This window comes from Sebastes fasciatus, chromosome 23 (genome assembly GCF_043250625.1).
Source record: "Sebastes fasciatus isolate fSebFas1 chromosome 23, fSebFas1.pri, whole genome shotgun sequence".
NCBI lineage: Eukaryota > Metazoa > Chordata > Actinopteri > Perciformes > Sebastidae > Sebastes > Sebastes fasciatus.
This window is the reverse complement of record NC_133817.1, coordinates 21,224,062-21,243,165: the sequence shown is the minus strand read 5'-3', so window position 1 is coordinate 21,243,165 and position 19,104 is coordinate 21,224,062. Positions and strand designations below refer to the sequence as shown.

Here is a 19,104-nt window from a genome sequence, read left to right as displayed (position 1 = left end):
GCTAGCTAGAACCAGCCTTGCTACCTAGAACTGGTCCTGGTAGCTGGAACCGGCCCTGCTAGCTGGAACCAGCCCTGCTAGCTAAAACTGACCCTGCTAGCTAGAACTGGTCCTGGTAGCTGGAACCGGCCCTGCTAGCTGGAACCGGCCCTGCTAGCTGGAACCGGCCCTGCTAGCTAGAACCAGCCCTGCTAGCTAAAACCGGCCCTGCTAGCTAAACTGGCCTTGCTATATGGATTAATTTTGAGATTTTACAAAGTAAAAGTCCCTAGAAGTATATGATTCAACTTTTTCCCATGGTGTAGTGTTAAAAAAGTTAACAACAATCACAATAAATCAGAATATCGAATCGCAAGTATCATGATAGTATTGAATCAGGAGATAGGCGTATCGTACCAGCCCTAGTACATTTATCTGCATCAGTGGGGACGTCCCCTTTCCTCTTCACATCCACACCGCTGCAACATATCAAACAGCGAAGTCTGCTGACATGCAGTCAAAGCATAAACACAACTACAGCATCACATTAAGAAGACACTCTGATGGACATGTGCATTTAATGATGGAAGGTCAAATACAACAGCAGATGGAAGCCAAGGTTCTGCCTTAACTGACCGTCTTTCAGCCGTTATATTAATCACAACGTGTAGGACTGAGTCTCATCCATCAGCCACCATAAATTAGCCTCTTCCTTTAAAAACACTCATTTTAAAGACTCTTTTGTCATTTCTTGTTTTGTAGAATTTAACACAACTTTACTCCAAAAACAACATTGTGTCCCTTTAATCTGAGATTAAGGAAAATCCTGAGCTTTCATCAACAAACACCCCATTTCAGTTGGTCCAAACAAAGCGAGCAGGGGGCTGAGCTCATCATCATCATCATCATCGCCGCCTCGCGCTGCTTAAAGCGCCACAGACCATCTAAAATCTGTAGCTACATGTTCAAATCTCTAATCTGCCTCCTCAATCCTCCGCCGGGCCGCTAATCTGCCTCTGATTGGGTCTTTGAGGGTTTTTGCAGCGGCGACAGGCTTTGACATCCAAACTGAGGACGTGTGAATACTGAGGCGAACCAGATCTAAAGGTAACACCACTCAGGTGTCAGGACTGTGAAGTGCTCCTCATCAGTTCAACTTCTGACCTAAAGATGTCATCATCTAAACATTTTATTGTGATTTGAAAATGAAGAAACAAACGGAGGAGGATCCTACCAGTTATAAGGAAGTTTCCCGTCACGTTCAAATGAGGCGAAATTGACGAAAGTCTCTGCGCCGCACTCTCTGAAATAGAAAACACACAAGTGGAGACAGCGGTGAGAACAGCTCAGAAAAGTTTGAGGAAGTCACAATTATTTGATGACTGATCAGTAAAAAGAGGAAGTGAGCTGTAATGTAAATAACTGAAAACTAATTTTGATATAATGTGATGAAAAGAGATCGACTTGTGTTAAAAATAACTCAGTTTGACTAAAACATTGATTAACTCTTTGATAGTTAAAGGCTGAGATAGACGGGAAAGGAGAGTCCCCATAAACCACATTATGAGTCCCCATACACCACATTATGAGTCCCCATACACCACATTCTGAGTCACCATACATCACATTCTGAGTCCCCATACATCACATCTGAGTCCCCATACGTCACATTCTGAGTTCCCATATACCACATTCTGAGTTCCCATACATCACATTCTGAGTCCCCATACATCACATTCTGAGTCCCCATACATCACATTCTGAGTCCCCATACATCACATTCTGAGTTCCCATACAACACATTCTGAGTTCCCATACATCACATTTTGAGTTCCCATACATCACTTTCTGAGTCCCCATACATCACATTTTGAGTTCCCATACACCACATTCTGAGTTCCCATACATCACATTCTAAGTCCCCATACATCACATTCTGAGTCACCATACATCACATTCTGAGTCCCCATACATCACATCTGAGTCCCCATACGTCACATTCTGAGTTCCCATATACCACATTCTGAGTTCCCATACATCACATTCTGAGTCCCCATACATCACATTCTGAGTCCCCATACATCACATTCTGAGTCCCCATACATCACATTCTGAGTTCCCATACAACACATTCTGAGTTCCCATACATCACATTTTGAGTTCCCATACATCACTTTCTGAGTCCCCATACATCACATTTTGAGTTCCCATACACCACATTCTGAGTTCCCATACATCACATTCTAAGTCCCCAAACATCACATTCTGAGTCCCCATACATCACATTCTGAGTCCCCATACATCACATTCTGAGTTCCCATACAACACATTCTGAGTTCCCATACATCACATTTTGAGTTCCCATACATCACTTTCTGAGTCCCCATACATCACATTTTGAGTTCCCATACATCACATTCTGAGTCCCCATACATCAAATTTTGAGTTCCCTTACACCACATTCTGATTTCCCATATACCACATTCTGAGTCCCCATACACCACATTCTGAGTCCCTGTAAACCACATTCTAAGTTCCCATACACCACATTCTGAGTCCCTGTAAACCACATTCCGAGTTCCTGTAAACCACATTCTGAGTCCCCATACATCACATTCTGAGTCCCCATACATCACATTCTGAGTCCCCATACATCACATCTGAGTTCCCATACATCACATTCTGAGTCCCCATACATCACATTTTGAGTTCCCATACACCACATTCTGAGTCCCCATACATCACATTCTGAGTCCCCATACATCACATCTGAGTCCCCATATACCACATTCTGAGTCCCTGTAAACCACATTCTGAGTTCCCATACACCACATTCTGAGTCCCCATACATCACATTCTAAGTCCCCATACATCACATTCTGAGTCCCCATACATCACATTCTGAGTCCCCATACATCACATTCTGAGTTCCCATACATCACATTTTGAGTTCCCATACATCACATTCTGAGTCCCCATACATCAAATTTTGAGTTCCCTTACACCACATTCTGAGTTCCCATATACCACATTCTGAGTCCCCATACACCACATTCTGAGTCCCTGTAAACCACATTCTAAGTTCCCATACACCACATTCTGAGTCCCTGTAAACCACATTCTGAGTTCCTGTAAACCACATTCTGAGTCCCCATACATCACATTCTGAGTCCCCATACATCACATTCTGAGTCCCCATACATCACATCTGAGTTCCCATACATCACATTCTGAGTCCCCATACATCACATTTTGAGTTCCCATACACCAAATTCTGAGTTCCCATATACCACATTCTGAGTCCCCATATACCACATTCTGAGTCCCTGTAAACCACATTCTGAGTTCCCATACACCACATTCTGAGTTCCTGTAAACCACATTCTGAGTAAGTTAGGAATAATAAAAGTTGATTTAGTGTCTCATAATCAAGACTTTGAAACAATCAGGACTTATTATACCATAAGTGAACTTTATAGTTTACTTACTATCTCATGTTTTTGACATAAAAGTTTATATATATATGTATGTATATATGTGTACTGTATATACATTCATTTACAGTATATATATATATATATATATATATACGTATATATTTATAATTTTTTTTACATTACATTATACAATTTCATCACTTCCCTTTTCTTCAATTACTTTTTTGTTACTTCCACCCCTGAAGCCACTGAATGATGAATGTAAGACGGAGAAAATGATGACACATGGCTCTTTTTTTATCATATCATGACTGTTTTAGTCAAATCCGCTTTAAATTAATCAGATCACTTGACAATTTACCACTCTATTTTTCAATTCACATGCATTTTCATCACCTCCATTTTTATCATAAAAAGCGGAGGAGTTGGGAGGGCGTTGGTTGCAAAACAAAACCACTTCTGCTCCAAGTAACCTCAGAGCTCTGCTAATAAAATGTTCTAATTTTAGCTGAAATAGTTCTGTTGAAACTACTAAACTGTTGAAGATACACGTGAAATTTTCATGGTCGTGTTAGAGGACGTTTCAAATGTTTCGCGATTTCAAGAAATATGTTAAAACAATTTGTTACAGACGTTACTGGTTGTATTTTGACTCTGGTTTTTATCTGAATGGTTGTAATGAAGGTGTTTTGTACCTGGTCATCTGCAGGTGCTTCTTACGGAGAACCAGCAGAAACAGAACCAGCAGGCTGATGAGGAGGATGCTGAGGATGGCCAGAGCCGAGATCGCCGCGACGCTCGGGTTCATCTCTTTAGCTTCACGCACAAACACAAACACAAACACAAACATTAATACACTTATATCAAAGACTGATTTGCAGAAGATTTTTCTGAAATCTAAAATAAACATAATAATGCAGATAATAACATTTCTGTACATTTCAGGTTAATCGTCAGTGTAGCGGGCGGCGCCACCTACCGGCGGTGCTGATGGTGATGTGGGCGGGCTTGCTGGGCGTGCTGTAGCTGAAGCTGATGACGGTGCAGTTGTAGGTAGACGACGGCAGCAGACCGGACACCGTCACCACGTGAGAGCTCGCCGTCTGAGGCTCGCGGGTCTGAAAGAGACGAATAAAGTTTTAAATACAACAGAAATGGTCCTCCAGTGCCTACGTTGGTGTTTCTGCTTATTGTGATGTCACTTCCTGGAGTATCTTCAAATGCTTCATAAATCTGTACAACCTCAGCTAAAAGGTTACATAAATCAATAAACGACAATAATTAACAAAAGTCTTGAAATTGTGTCATAAATTTAAAAAATACTTCACCTCTCAGTCACACTGTTTTTTCTGATTTTTTTACTGTCACAGTTTCTAAGAATTTTGTTTCACGTCTCAAGAAAATAAAGTGAGAATTAAATAGAAATTCTGCAGATTTCCTGAAACTGGAGTCTCTGCAAACCAGCAAACTAACAATAGACATAAAAAAGCTAGAACTGGCCCTGCTGGCTGGAACCGGCCTTGCTAGCTAGAAGCGGCCCTGCTAGCTGGAACCGGCTCTACTAGCTGGAACCGGCCCTGCTAGCTGGAACCGGCCCTGCTAGCTAGAAGCGGCCCTTCTAGCTCGAACCGGCCCTGCTACCTAGGACAGGCTTTGCTATCTGGATTAATTTAGAGATTTTCCAAAGTAAAAGTCCCTAGAAGTGTATGATTCAACTTTTTCCCATGGTCTAGTGTTAAAAAAGTTAACAAAAATCACAATAAATCAGAATATCGAATCGCAAGTATCATGATAGTATTGAGGAGATAGGCGTATCGTACCAGCCCTGTACAACCTCAGCTAAAAGGTTATATAAGTCAATAAACCATAACAATTAACAGAAGTCTTGAAATTGTGTCATAAATGTAAAAAATACATCACCTCTCAGTCACAGTTTTTTCGGATTTTTTTTATTTCACAGATTCTAAGAGAGTTTTGTTTCACGTCTCAACAAAATAAATTTAGAATTAAACAGAAATTCTGCAAATTTCCTGAAAGTGGAGTCTCTGCAAACCAGCCGACTAACAAGAGACATAAAAAAAATTAAAACAGTACGTCCTCTGTCTAAATGTTAGTCTCATATTTGATTTGTTTTGTTTATTTTACACATTTAACCCCCGGCTACAACTCTGCGTCCACCAGAGGGGCCGGCACCACAGGTTGAGAACCACCGTTGACTCCAGGCTGTTGCTTACATTTTATTTTTATGATGTTTCTAAACTTCTCAGTTGAATTTTTACAGTGTTTCCTCAGAACGCAACAAAATAAATAAATAAAAATTCTTCGTATTGTCAGTTTAACTTTTATTAACCTCCAACTGTCACTTTCTGATAAACACATTTGATTTTTCTTTGTTATTATTTCATTTTAGAAGCAGGTTTTTCGTAGCTACTAAACTCTCAGGAACAACAGGAGTAGTTGAGACTGATGGGTAGTTTTTACCTTGAGCTCCTTGCTGGGTTTGTTGGCCTTACAGAGGACCTGGTAGTAGTCGACCACTCCCTCCTCGGCCCAAAGCAGAGTCACAGCTGAGTGGGTGGCGTTCACGGCGTACAGAGACCTAGGAGCAGCCGGCTCTGCAACCAACAGCAAACGGAAATATATAATATAATATAAGATAATATGATATAATATATAAAATCAGTCTGAGCTGGTGTGAAGGTAAAAGCTGCAGCTCAGAGCAGAGACGAGTCTCAGAAACACTGAAACACTGAAACACAGCAACACAGAAACACACCCCAAGAAGAGGAAGTGAGAGAAAATGAAGTTTCATATTCACATTCAGGGTAAAAAATAGAAGTTGGCTTGTAGCTGAGAGCTGAAGACAGACCTGAGGTCACTTTCTCATTCACTTCAACGTGTGTTGGTGCAGCTGAACCACACGGTGACGAGTTAAAACCAGAGGTTAACGAAGGTCTGAGAAGTGAAGCCAGCAGGGGGCGACTCCTCTGGTTGTATAGAAGTCTCTGAGACAATGAGCCAACTTCTCACTTGATTTATTATCTCAGTAAACTAAAGCTATAGAGTACGGTCTAGACCTGCTCTATATAAAAAGTGTCTCGAGATAACTTCTGTTATGATTTGACGCTATATAAAAATAAATTGAATTTAATTGAAATTAGACATCGTAAACATGAGTTTATGTTTCAAGTCTTTTTCAACACAGCATGATGTTCATTCAGTAAATGATGGTCCCATTTACAGTCAGATAGCCCATAAAGCAGGGGATGATTTAGGGCGGGGCTACCTTGTGATTGACAGCTCGCTACCACGGCCTTGTCCGTGTTTACGTCTTACAACTTTACTCTTTCGCAGTGTTTTTTCACTTCATCAACGTTAATTGGAACATTTATGATCGCCTATAAATGTCTTATTCAGCGTTGTACTTAGATCCACCCTCTAGTGTCACTTCTGGTTGCAAAAAAAACAAGACGGAGACAGTCTAAAACCAAGATGGAGAAGACCAAAAACCAAGATGGTGACGGTCAAAAACCAAGATGGCGACGGTCAAAAACCAAGATGGCGACGACCAAAAACCAAGATGGAGAAGACCAAAAACCAAAATGGAGACGGTCAAAAACCAAGATGGAGAAGACCAAAAACCAAAATGGAGACGGTCAAAAACCAAAATGGAGACGGTCAAAAACCAAGATGGAGAAGACCAAAAACCAAGATGGAGAAGACCAAAAACCAAAATGGAGACGGTCAAAAACCAAGATGGAGAAGACCAAAAACCAAAATGGAGACGGTCAAAAACCAAAATGGAGACGGTCAAAAACCAAGATGGAGAAGACCAAAAACCAAGATGGAGACGGTCAAAAACCAAGCTGGAGACGGTCAAAAACCAAGATGGAGACGGTCAAAAACCAAGATGGAGAAGACCAAAAACCAAGATGGAGACGGTCAAAAACCAAGACGGAGACGGTCAAAAACCAAAATGGAGACGACCAAAAACCAAGATGGCGAACTTGAGGCTTCAAAACGTCAGTCCACAAACCAATGTGTGACGTCACGGTGACTACGTCCACTTCTTATGTACAGTCTATAGTTAAAATCAGCAACATTATCAGTGGACTCTGGCATTATAACATCAATCAATCAAACAAGAGTCTAATCATTTATTGATTATATGACACTTCAGGTCACTTTCACACCTGTAGTTCTGGTTCGGTTCATGTTTACACTGACATTTTAATAAACAAACCAAGTGTGTGTGTGTGTGTGTGTGTGTGTGTGTGTGTGTGTGTGTGTGTGTGTGTTTGTGTTAGTGTGTGTGTGTGTGTGTGTGTGTGTGTGTGTGTGTGTGTGTGTGTGTGTGTGCGTTGGTGCTGACCCAGTTTGATGATGTTTGGTATGGAGGTGTTCCTGCTGCGCTCGGTGCACGCCGTCACCGTCAGGTTGTAGATGTCACCAGGAGGCAGAGGGAGGCTGGCCCGCATCACGTTACGAGTCACCTGACAACACACACACCAACCAATCACATTCAGATATACAGGATTCAGATATAATATATATATATATATAAATATAATCTAAATATAATCCTCCTTGAGTCTAAGTGGAGGCTGAAGAAATTCCCTCTAGGTGTTCCTGAGATATTATGTTCAAAATAATGGCACGGACGGACAATCAGAAAACATAATGACATAAAAACTATCAATATCTGACCAAATAATCAATAGCTGCAGCCTTAATAACTGTATTTGTATTATATTATATTATACGGTATATTATGATGTTTCTGTACGGTAATATTGTCACATTGGTGTCGCCTCCATCCATGACGTTTAAACAGAAGTTATTAATATTATATAGATATATGTTTCTGTCATCCAGGCCAATTAAAGCTGAACCGGGTCATTATGGGATGGAGGTGTGAGCCTGCTGGGAGGAGAAGAAGAGGTGGAGGTGAAGCAGCAGAGACAGCAGGTCGTCCTTCTGCTACTAATTAGACCATCGAATGGACCCGGAGGAGATAATCAATAACAGCTCAACCCGACCACCAGATAACAAGACGCTGCTGCTGGATGAGAGCTTCTACAACACTGCAACTACAACAACTAGTCCAGCATCCTCAGAAACACGTTAGAGGCTGTAAACACCCTCAGAACACCACCAGGCTGATGAATGAATGAATGAGTGAACGGATGACTCACGTCGATGGAGTAGCTCCTCTCGGGTCCTTTCTTGCCGACGGCGACCACCTGCCAGTGCAGCATCCTGGAGTGTGAGAGGTCGATGAAGAGCTCGCCGTAGGTCCAGCGGACGTAGAGGATGCCGTGAGAGTAATCCACCGAGGAGATGTGAGGAGCCTCCGGAGCTGACGGGGTGGTGGGGGGGGACACATCACATTAATTAACATTTACTCTTTATAAAGTATTAGTTCTAATACACAACTCATTATGTTTCCTTAGTCTAGTTTATCAGGTTGAATCTGATTCAGTCCAACAATTCTACTGTTATAATTCTATATATTTATTATATATTGTTGACAAAAAAAATTTAAATTAAAAAGTAATATAATAAAAGTAATAGAAATAAAGTACAGTTATATATATATATATATATATATATACATATATAAATAATATTAAAATATTGAAAATTATTATGTATTTATATATATATATATATATATATATATATACTGTATATACATATATATAAATAAATAAATAATTATATATAATATTTATTAATGTCATTATACTGACAGCAGTTTCTATATGTATATATATTTTTTTTATATTTACATTATATATATATAAATAAATAAACATATGTGAATAGTATATTTATATAAATATGTATATATATATATATAAACGCTCAGTATGACATATATATTTATAAATATATATAAATATATAAATATATATAATAAATACAATATACATATTTATTTATATATATATATACATATATATATATAAATAAATACATAAATAAATATATATGAATATTATATTTATATATGTCATGAAGCTACTGATACTGAGCTGAAATATATATACTGTATACATATAAACATATATTTATATATAAATATATATATATATATATAAATACATATTTATATATATATAAACATCTCTCAGTATATATTTCAGTACCTGTTACGAAGCTGACGGTGGAGCTGTCTCAGTATATATATATATAATACCATTATACTATATACTCTATATATATATATAGTATAATGGTATTTCGGTACCTGCTACGAAGCTGTCGGTGGAGCTGTGTCTGTACATATATACAGTGTACAGTATATATACTGAGACAGCTCTCAGTAAAGTATATTATATATTTCGGTACCTGTCACGAAGCTGACGGTGGAGCTGTGACAATACATATATATATATATATATATATATATAGATAGTATATAGTAAAATAGCATTTCGGTACCTGTCACAAAGCTGACGGTGGAGCTGTCGCAGCAGCTGAGCGACGGGTCACCCCATGTTACCATGGAAACACGGAAGTTATAATACCAGGCGGGAAGCAGGTCCGTCACTCTCTGGAGACACGAAACAAGAACATCTGATTCAGACGTCTTCTGGAGAAATACTGACATGACTACTATCTAAAACAAGTTCATCTCCAACAAAGAAACATTCATAAAACTATCTTTAAATATGTTTTTCTGTCTTATAGGACGACTAAATAAAAATGAAATATTCAGTTCTACTTTGTGTTCTACTGTCATTATTACTGAGAACACTTTGTTTAGTAGATGAAAACACACAGTGATTGTTCACATATGAAACATTTAAATCTCTTCATCAGGATAAACTGGTAGCGGTTATTTAGTTGTCTTCAATTTGTTATTTAAAATATGTTATTAGTAAGAATAATAGAATAGAATAATATGATGTATTATTATGGTGTGTTACCACAGAGGCGATGACGGAGGCGGTGGCGGCGATCTCGTAGTAGGTGGTCCACTCGGACGCCAGCGTGACGGGGTTGAAGAAGAAGGTCTGCAAGACGTACTTCCTGAACGCCACGTGGTACGGACGCTGCCAGCTGAGGATCACCGCCGTCGGACTCAGAGGGTAGACGGACAGCTCCAGCACGCCGCTGGGCTCTGAAATACACACACATTATTATAAAACTGTAAAATGAACTATATATACTATAAACTATATACTATATATATATATATATATATAGAATAATAATAAGAGAACAGATGTGATATATATATTTAGGTGACGCGTTACCTATATCGATGATGACGGGCTCAGACGGAGGACTCATCAGGGGTCCGTTGGTGTGGTAGACCACCACCCGGTACTGGGCCCCGGGGGTCAGGTTAGTGATGATGTCACTGGTAGTGTTCTCCTGGAGAAACATTAAATCAAATAATAAAATGATGAATAAAAAATTGATTAAAGCTGCTGATAGGACTAGACGGTGGACCATTAATGTTCAGTTACAAATAAAGTTCATAAAGTTTATATATATTATGAATAAAGTCAAAATTTGTATTTAAAGAAAATAATCCAATATTAAGAAAAAACATTTTGAGAATAAAATTACAATTTTAAAGATAATTATAATTTCATTGTATATACACAGTATACATATATACATATTTATATAAACAAATTTTCATATTCTCAAATTCTCATATTAAAAATGTTATGTGTGTGTATATATATATATATTATATACAGTATATATATATATATAAAATAATTTACTTTATTATTAAACTTATTCTCATAATATTACTAATTTATTTTTGAAATATTGTGTGTATATTGTATAAGTATGTATATACGTATATACACAAATACATATATATAAATATATGTATATACATAAACACACATAATATTTCAAAAAGAAAGTAGTTGTCATGTTCTGGCTGTGCCAGCTTATTATTATGAACGGTTGTGATTTTGGATTTGGTTTCTTATATATTATTCCGGTGTTTCCTGTTTTATTTTGGTGATTCACTCCTCCTGTGTCTTGTCTGGTTTTTACTTCCCTCCTTTGTGTGTTTTCCCGCCTTTTGTTGATTGTCTGCCCCGCCCTGATTTGTTTCACCTGTGTGTATCATGTCCTGTATTTAAGCCTGTGTGTTCCCCTCTGTCCTTGTCGGTTCGTTTGTCTCTCCAGCCCCGTCTACCTTGTCCTCCGTGTTCCTTGTTTCCTCCTGGTGTTCCTCGTGTTTTCCCTGGTATGTGATTGTTGGTTTTGGTCCTCTGTCATGGTTTTTGTTGTTTGTTTCTATTTGTTGTTTAGTACTCGGTTCCCCTCCCTGCCTTTTGTGTTTTTGGATTTGTTCAGCTCTATTAAAGCTCGCTTTATGTTCAAAACTACCTGTCCTGCCTGTCACTCTGCGATTGGGTCAACCCTCTGAAAACTCACCATACGACAGAACGAACCGACCATAATGACCCCAGCAGAGAGCTTTTATGCCTTTTTGGGCATCCGGATTCGGCCCGAGCATCAGCCTCAACCCCGGCCTGTTGGCTTCCTGAGCTTCCGGCCCATGCCCCAGCAGTCAGCTAGCTCTAGGCTAGCATCAGCCCCGGAACGGTTCTTGGGAACCCGCCTTGCCCTGGGAGGCCCACGGAGTTTCCAGTCTGCTCCTCGCCATGCTGGCATCCAGGACACTAGCTTCGAGCCAGAGGTCATGCTAGGGGTGGGATCTCACAGAAGGAAGCGTGGGCCCCAGAGGCGGCGTTCTCCTAAGTTGCTCAGTGTTCCATCCAAATCCAAGTCTACTCCTGTGTCGGAGGTCAGGTCGACCTCTGCTCCAAGTTTCCTGTCGGAGGTCAGGTCGACCTCTGCTCCACGCGTCCTGTCGGAGGCCCGGCCGACCTCTGCTCCAAGCGTCATGTCGGAGGTCCGGCCGATCTCTGCTCCAAGCGTCCTGTCGGAGGTCCGGCAGACCTCTGCTCCAAGCGTCCTGTCGGAGGTCCGGCCGACCTCTGCTCCAAGCGTCCTGTCGGAGGTCCGGCCGACCCCTGTTCCACGTGTCCTGTCGGCGGTCCGGCCGACTCCTGTTCCACGGGCCCTGTCGGCGGTCCGGCCGACTCCTGTTCCACGTGTCCTGTCGGCGGTCCGGTCGACTCCTGTTCCACGTGTCCTGTCGGCGGTCCGGTCGACTTCTGTTCCACGTGTCCTGTCGGCGGTCCGGTCGACTCCTGTTCCAGTTGTCCTGTCGGGTGTCCGGTCGACTTCTGTTCCACGTGTCCTGTCGGCGGTCCGGTCGACTCCTGTTCCAGTTGTCTTGTCGGGGGTCCGGCCGACTCCTGTTCCACGTGTTCTGTCGGCGGTCCGGCTGACTCCTGTTCCATGTGTCCTGTCGGCGGTCCGGCCGACTCCTGTCCCACGTGTCCTGTCGGCGGTCCGGCCGACTTCTGTTCCACGTGTCCTGTTGGCGGTCCGGTCGACTCCTGTTCCAGGTGTCCTGTCGGGGGTCCGGCCGACTCCTGTTCCACGTGTTCTGTCGGCGGTCCGGTTGACTCCTGTTCCAAGTGTCCTGTCGGGGGTCCGGCCGACCTCCGTTCCACGTCTCCTGTCGGGGGTCTGGTCGACCTCCGCTCCATGTCGTCTGTCGGCGGTCCAGTCGACTCCTGTTCCAAGGGTCCTGTCGGTGGTCCGGCCGACTACTGTTCCAAGTGTCCTGTCGAGGGTCCGACCGACCTCCGCTCCACATCTCCTGTCGGGGGTCCGGTCGACCTCCGCTCCACGTCTTCTGTCGGCGGTCCGGTCGACTCCTGTTCCAAGTATCCTGTCGGTGGTCCGGTCGACTTCTGTTCCAAGTGTCCTGTCGGGGGTCCGGCCGACTTCCGTTCCAGGTGTGTTGTCGGGGGTCCGGTCGACCTCCGCTCCATGTCGCCTGTCGGCGGTCTGGTCGACTCCTGTTCCAAGTGTCCTGTCGGTGGTCCGGCCGACTACTGTTCCAAGTGTCTTGTCGGGGGTCTGGTCGACCTCCGCTCCACGTCTCCTGTCGGAGGTCTGGGCGACCTCCGTTCCACGTCTCCTGTCGGGGGTCTGGTCGACCTGCGTTCCACGTCTCCTGTCGGGGGTCTGGTCGACCTGCGTTCCACGTCTCCTGTCGGGGGTCTGGCCGACCTCCGTTTCGGTAGGACCGCAACCGCCACCTCCTGTTTCGCCTGGGTTTCAGCCCAAAAACTGTGTTCCTGTGACTGCTGGGCCACAGTTCCAAGCCCCCGGGTTTCTTGGCTCTGTCTCTGCTCTGCCCCCGGGCCGTCCGCCCGAGTTCCCCGGCTCGAACTCTGCCCTGGCCCCGGGCCGCCCGCCCCAGTTCCCAGACTCTGTCCCGGTTCTGTCCCCGGGTCATCCACCGGAGTTTCTAGGCTCGGACTCTGCCCTGCCTCCGGGCCGTCCGCCCGAGTTCCCAGACTCTGTCCCGGTTCTGCCCCCGGGTCGTCCGCCCGAGTTCCCAGACTCTGTCCCGGTTTTGCCTCCTGGCCATCCGCCCGAGTTCCCAGACTCTGTCCCGGTTCTGCCCCCGGGTCATCTGCCGGAGTTTCCCGGCTCTGTCTCTGCTCTGCCCCCGGGCCGTCCGCCCGAGTTCCCAGGCTCTGTCCCGGTTTTGCCCTCGGGCCGTCCGCCTGAGATAATCGGTGCCCAAGGTTCCTGGAGTCCCTCCTCCGGACCCCCCTCCGCCCACCCGGTTCTGGTTGTGGAACGTCTGGGATCCGTCCCTTGAGGGGGGGGCTATGTCATGTTCTGGCTGTGCCAGCTTATTATTATGAACGGTTGTGATTTTGGATTTGGTTTCTTATATATTATTCCGGTGTTTCCTGTTTTATTTTGCTGATTCACTCCTCCTGTGTCTTGTCTGGTTTTTACTTCCCTCCTTTGTGTGTTTTCCCGCCTTTTGTTGATTGTCTGCCCCGCCCTGATTTGTTTCACCTGTGTGTATCATGTCCTGTATTTAAGCCTGTGTGTTCCCCTCTGTCCTTGTCGGTTCGTTTGTCTCTCCAGCCCCGTCTACCTTGTCCTCCGTGTTCCTTGTTTCCTCCTGCTCTAATCCTGGTGTTCCTCGTGTTTTCCCTGGTATGTGATTGTTGGTTTTGGTCCTCTGTCATGGTTTTTGTTGTTTGTTTCTATTTGTTGTTTAGTACTCGGTTCCCCTCCCTGCCTTTTGTGTTTTTGGATTTGTTCAGCTCTATTAAAGCTCGCTTTATGTTCAAAACTACCTGTCCTGCCTGTCACTCTGCGATTGGGTCAACCCTCTGAAAACTCACCATACGACAGTAGTAATATTATGAGAATAAGTTTAATAATAGAGTAAATTAATATTGAGATAAAGAAAAAACAAGAATTAAAGTTGTAACTGAACAAGAAAGTATTTCAAGAATAAGAAAAAAAATAACATGAGATATGTGAGAAGTATGAGGAAAAGTTGTATTTGTTGTAAAAGAAAAAAGTTATGATTGTGAAAACTTAATTTTACGAGACAAAAATTGTAATATTCTAAAACAGAATGATGAATTTTTGTTATAGTTTTTTATTGAAACTATGACTTCTCTCTCATAACATTGAGACTTTTTAAATAAAATATTATGACTCATATTTGAACATTAACAGTGGCTCTATAACTGAGCTGGACTCTGATTCTAACAAGCATTGATCGGATCAATAGATTCTCATTGAAATCTTCAGAGTTTCGGAATAATGGTAATAATAATAAACTGAAATATTGGAGGTCACACCTGCTCTGTTCTGAATATGTTCTAAAGTCTGCTGGAACCAGAGAGTTTCACACCTCCGTTGTGTTTTCACACCTCAGAGTGGAACATAAGCTGAGTCTGTTCGCACGTTCCTGTCTGGAGGAGATTCATTCACTAGGGACTGATTCAACTACAGAGACGGTCATAATTATAATAATAATAACAATATAATGACATACAGAGACATGAGATAATGATGAAGGATCATCTGTTTATTCATCCTCTGGTTCTGTCTGGGAAGACACGATCAGTAGATCCTGCTACGCTGATTAGAATGGGAATGTTCTGTTCTCCTCCTGTTCTCTACGTTCTCCTCCTGTTCTCTATGTTCTGCTCCTGTTCTGTGCTCCTTACCTCGCTGCAGTAAGTGTTCTCCATCCTCTGGCTCAGACTGGGTCTGAGGCAGGTGGTGGACACCACCGACACCAGGCTGCCGTTGTGGTTCTCTGAGGACGCCGACCAGGAGACGGCGGCGGTGCTAGAGTCCAGCAGTCGGACGCTGACGGCCTGAGGACGCTCACGGAGCTCCTCCAACAGCTCGCCACCAGGACCTGGAACAAAATACTGGGTTATTATGGTCTGTACTGGTTTATTATGGTGCTATACACACATCAGTACTGGTTTATTATGGTGTTATACACACATCAGTACTGGGTTATTATGGTGTTATACACACATTAGCACTGGTTTATTATGGTGCTATACACACATCAGTACTGGTTTATTATGGTGTTATACACACATCAGTACTGGGTTATTATGGTGTTATACACACATCAGCACTGGTTTATTATGGTGTTATACACACATCAGCACTGGTTTATTATGGTGTTATACACACATCAGTACTGGTTTATTATGGTGTTATACACACATCAGTACTGGTTTATTATGGTGTTATACACACATCAGCACTGGTTTATTATGGTGTTATACACACATCAGTACTGGTTTATTATGGTGTTATACACACATCAGTACTGGATTATTATAGTGTTATCAACATACTGTAATCAGTACTGGTTTATTATGGTGTTATACACACATCAGTAGTGGGTTATTCTGACACAACACAAAACATTAATTTCTTAATCAAATCACTTTTATGAATATAATGATTTGGATGAACTAAATCCCTTAATTATTTCCCTTCAATTTTGTACATTATTGTACACATTAATAGTGATGTAATATAGTTAATTTTATGGGGATAACGAGGAGATAAGGTAATTCTAATGGATTATTTGCATGCCTTAAGGGCTTTTTAAGGGGAAAAAAATAAAATTGAACAAATAACATGAAAACAACCCTTAATTTATATATTAACTATATATAAGTTTAAGAGGTTGAATTTTAAATTCAACCTCTTAAAAACCCACCTTAAACCATGCAGATAATAAATTAAAAAACCCTTAATATATCATAATCCCTTAATTTATCCATTAGTTTTGTGGTGAACTCTTGTATTTGCATCTTAAATTAAAAATTAAGGTAATTTCAAGGAACAAAATTCAGTGTTTCAAAGGGGTAAAAACACATTAAAACAATCCTTAATCGAATGGTATTAAGTCATTAGTGTTGTTTTTTGTTTTTGTAAATTTTTAAATGTTTTTCCCCTTAAAAAGCCCTTAAACTTTGCATATACAATTCCTATAAAAATACCTAAATAAAATATGCTGCAGTCCATTAATTATTAATTAGTTAATTAATTAAAACTCACTTAAAACCCCGTTAAAACACCTCATAATAACATTATTGATGTGTATGTGCTTTGTGGTCCAGTGAAGAACGTACTGAGGTAGAAGGTGAAGCCGGTGTCGGCGGCGCTCTCGCGGGCCTCGCAGTCTCCAGACGAGCTCAGCGTGGTGACCTGTACTCGGTATGTTCCCTGCTCCGTTAACTCGGTGAAGAACTCATGAGTGTTTTCATCCACGGTGGCGGTTTCTGTGGAGTTACCTGAGAAACAGACGAGGACACGTGATGACGAGGTTTATAGAAAAAGTATAGTTGTAATTATTTATTATATTTATGGATTTATCAAACAATTACTTCCTCAATTTATCATTTAATTTTTTACATATAGAATGTCAGATTTCCACTTTACAACTTCACAAATATTCACATTTAAGAAGCTAGAAACGCAGATTTTTTGGCATTTTTGCTAAAAAGAAATCTTAATGATTCACAGATTATCAAAAGTGTTGACGATGAATTTTCTGTTGATCGACTGATTGATAATTGATTATTGATTGGTTAACTTCAGCTCGACCTCAGTCACTTATTGAACTAAGTTAAGTTTCTGTGTTTATACACAAGTGTTATACATTTATTTCAGGTTTAACACGTTCACTTTTTTAATATGTTTTATGTATTTATTCCATCTTATTTTCTTCCCTTCTATTTTTAATTTTGATTGCATCTTATTTCTGTATTAATTTTATATCGGTATAATTATAATTATTAATATTATTTTTATTAATATTATTACCATCTCTGTAGATGTAGACGTTGAAGCTGTCGTAGCTGGTTATTATTATTATTATCATTATTAATAATAATAATAATAGTACCGTCTCTGTAGATGTAGACGTTGAAGCCGCCGTAGCCGGTTTATTATGATTATTATTATTATTACCGTCTTTGTAGATGTAGACGTTGAAACTGTCGTAGCTGGTTATTATTATTATTATTATTATTATTATTATTAATAGCACCGTCTCTGTAGATGTAGACATTGAAGCTGTCGTAGCTGGTTATTATTATTATTATTATTATTAATATTAATAATAGTACCGTCTCTGTAAGTGTAGACGTTGAAGGTGTAGTAGCTGTTTATTATTATTATTATTATTATTATTAATATTAATAATAGTACCGTCTCTGTAAGTGTAGACGTTGAAGGTGTAGTAGCTGTTTATTATTATTATTATTATTGTTATTATTATTATTAATAATAGTACCGTCTCTGTAGATGTAGACGTTGAAGTTGTCGTAGCTGGTTATTATTAGTTATTATTATTATTATTATTATAAAAATTAATAGTACCGTCTCTGTAGATGTAGACGTTGAAGCCGTCGTAGCTGGTGGGGGGGCGCGGTGGCAGCCAGCGGAGCTCCAGCAGGAGGGGGGGCAGTCTGGTTGGCAGAACGGAGGTCTCGGAGGGGAGCCCCATGGCGGAGCCGGGCTCGTTGGAGTCCTCGTACTCCGACACCACGGCGTTAACGAACTCCTCATCTCGGTCTGCAGGAGACGGGTCGGTCGGGTCCAGCCAGTAGCTCTCCGTCGTCTGGTTCACGGCGGCGCTGCCTGTAAGGTTGTGTGTTGGGCTGAAGGGAACCCGTGTGACGACTCCCGCTGTCTCCTCTGAGGCGTTCTCCTCCTCGGTGTGCACCTCCTCCTCCTCCTGCTCCTCCATCAGCGGGACGTCCCGGGCTCGACGGGAGGCTCGCCGGCTCTCCTCGCCGCCCTCAGGAGGGACAGCGTCGGGGGATTCACCCGCCAGCGTCCTCTGGCTCAAGTGGACGATCTTATGGGAGATGTTGAGGGGCGGGAAGGGCACTGAGACGGAGACAACCAGAGAGACAGACAAGTGAGACAACCACAGAGAGGATAAGGGAATAATTAAAGGGACTATTTGTAACTTTCAGAAATGCTTGTTAACAGCGACACCTGTGGCCTTTAAGTCAACGAAAGTCAGCGTCGGGCTCGCGCTTGCTCGCTCTAAATAGACATGAACGAGCATCGCTCAAAACAGTGAGGCGACACACGTCAGCTAAAACCACAATATCACTATATTTAGCTGCTTGGCAGTAATGTTAGCTGACCAGACGCAGGTCTCTCCATGAATCAATGCTGATCCTAGTGTTGGCTTTTCCCTAAGGCTGAAGCAGGAAGAGAAACGTTATCGACTCTCGACTGCGCC

The 19,104-nt window shown here is 41.9% G+C and overlaps 1 protein-coding gene across 5 annotated transcripts in view; it reads right to left on the bottom strand.

The window, feature by feature from the left end:
• ptpro (protein tyrosine phosphatase receptor type O) overlaps positions 1 to 19,104 on the bottom strand; it is a 54,734-nt gene that overhangs the window by 16,424 nt on the left and 19,206 nt on the right. For all 5 annotated transcript variants that reach the window (XM_074625960.1, XM_074625962.1, XM_074625963.1 and 2 more), the window contains exons 5-16: positions 18,228 to 18,740; positions 16,976 to 17,137; positions 15,536 to 15,732; positions 10,682 to 10,802; positions 10,352 to 10,545; positions 9,864 to 9,975; positions 8,612 to 8,775; positions 7,789 to 7,909; positions 5,898 to 6,031; positions 4,396 to 4,534; positions 4,112 to 4,232; positions 1,214 to 1,282 (exon numbers count right to left, since the gene is read on the bottom strand). In XM_074625960.1, coding sequence (XP_074482061.1) covers positions 1,214 to 1,282; positions 4,112 to 4,232; positions 4,396 to 4,534; positions 5,898 to 6,031; positions 7,789 to 7,909; positions 8,612 to 8,775; positions 9,864 to 9,975; positions 10,352 to 10,545; positions 10,682 to 10,802; positions 15,536 to 15,732; positions 16,976 to 17,137; positions 18,228 to 18,740 — 2,047 coding nt within the window. The remainder of the gene's footprint in view (positions 1 to 1,213; positions 1,283 to 4,111; positions 4,233 to 4,395; positions 4,535 to 5,897; positions 6,032 to 7,788; positions 7,910 to 8,611; positions 8,776 to 9,863; positions 9,976 to 10,351; positions 10,546 to 10,681; positions 10,803 to 15,535; positions 15,733 to 16,975; positions 17,138 to 18,227; positions 18,741 to 19,104) is intronic.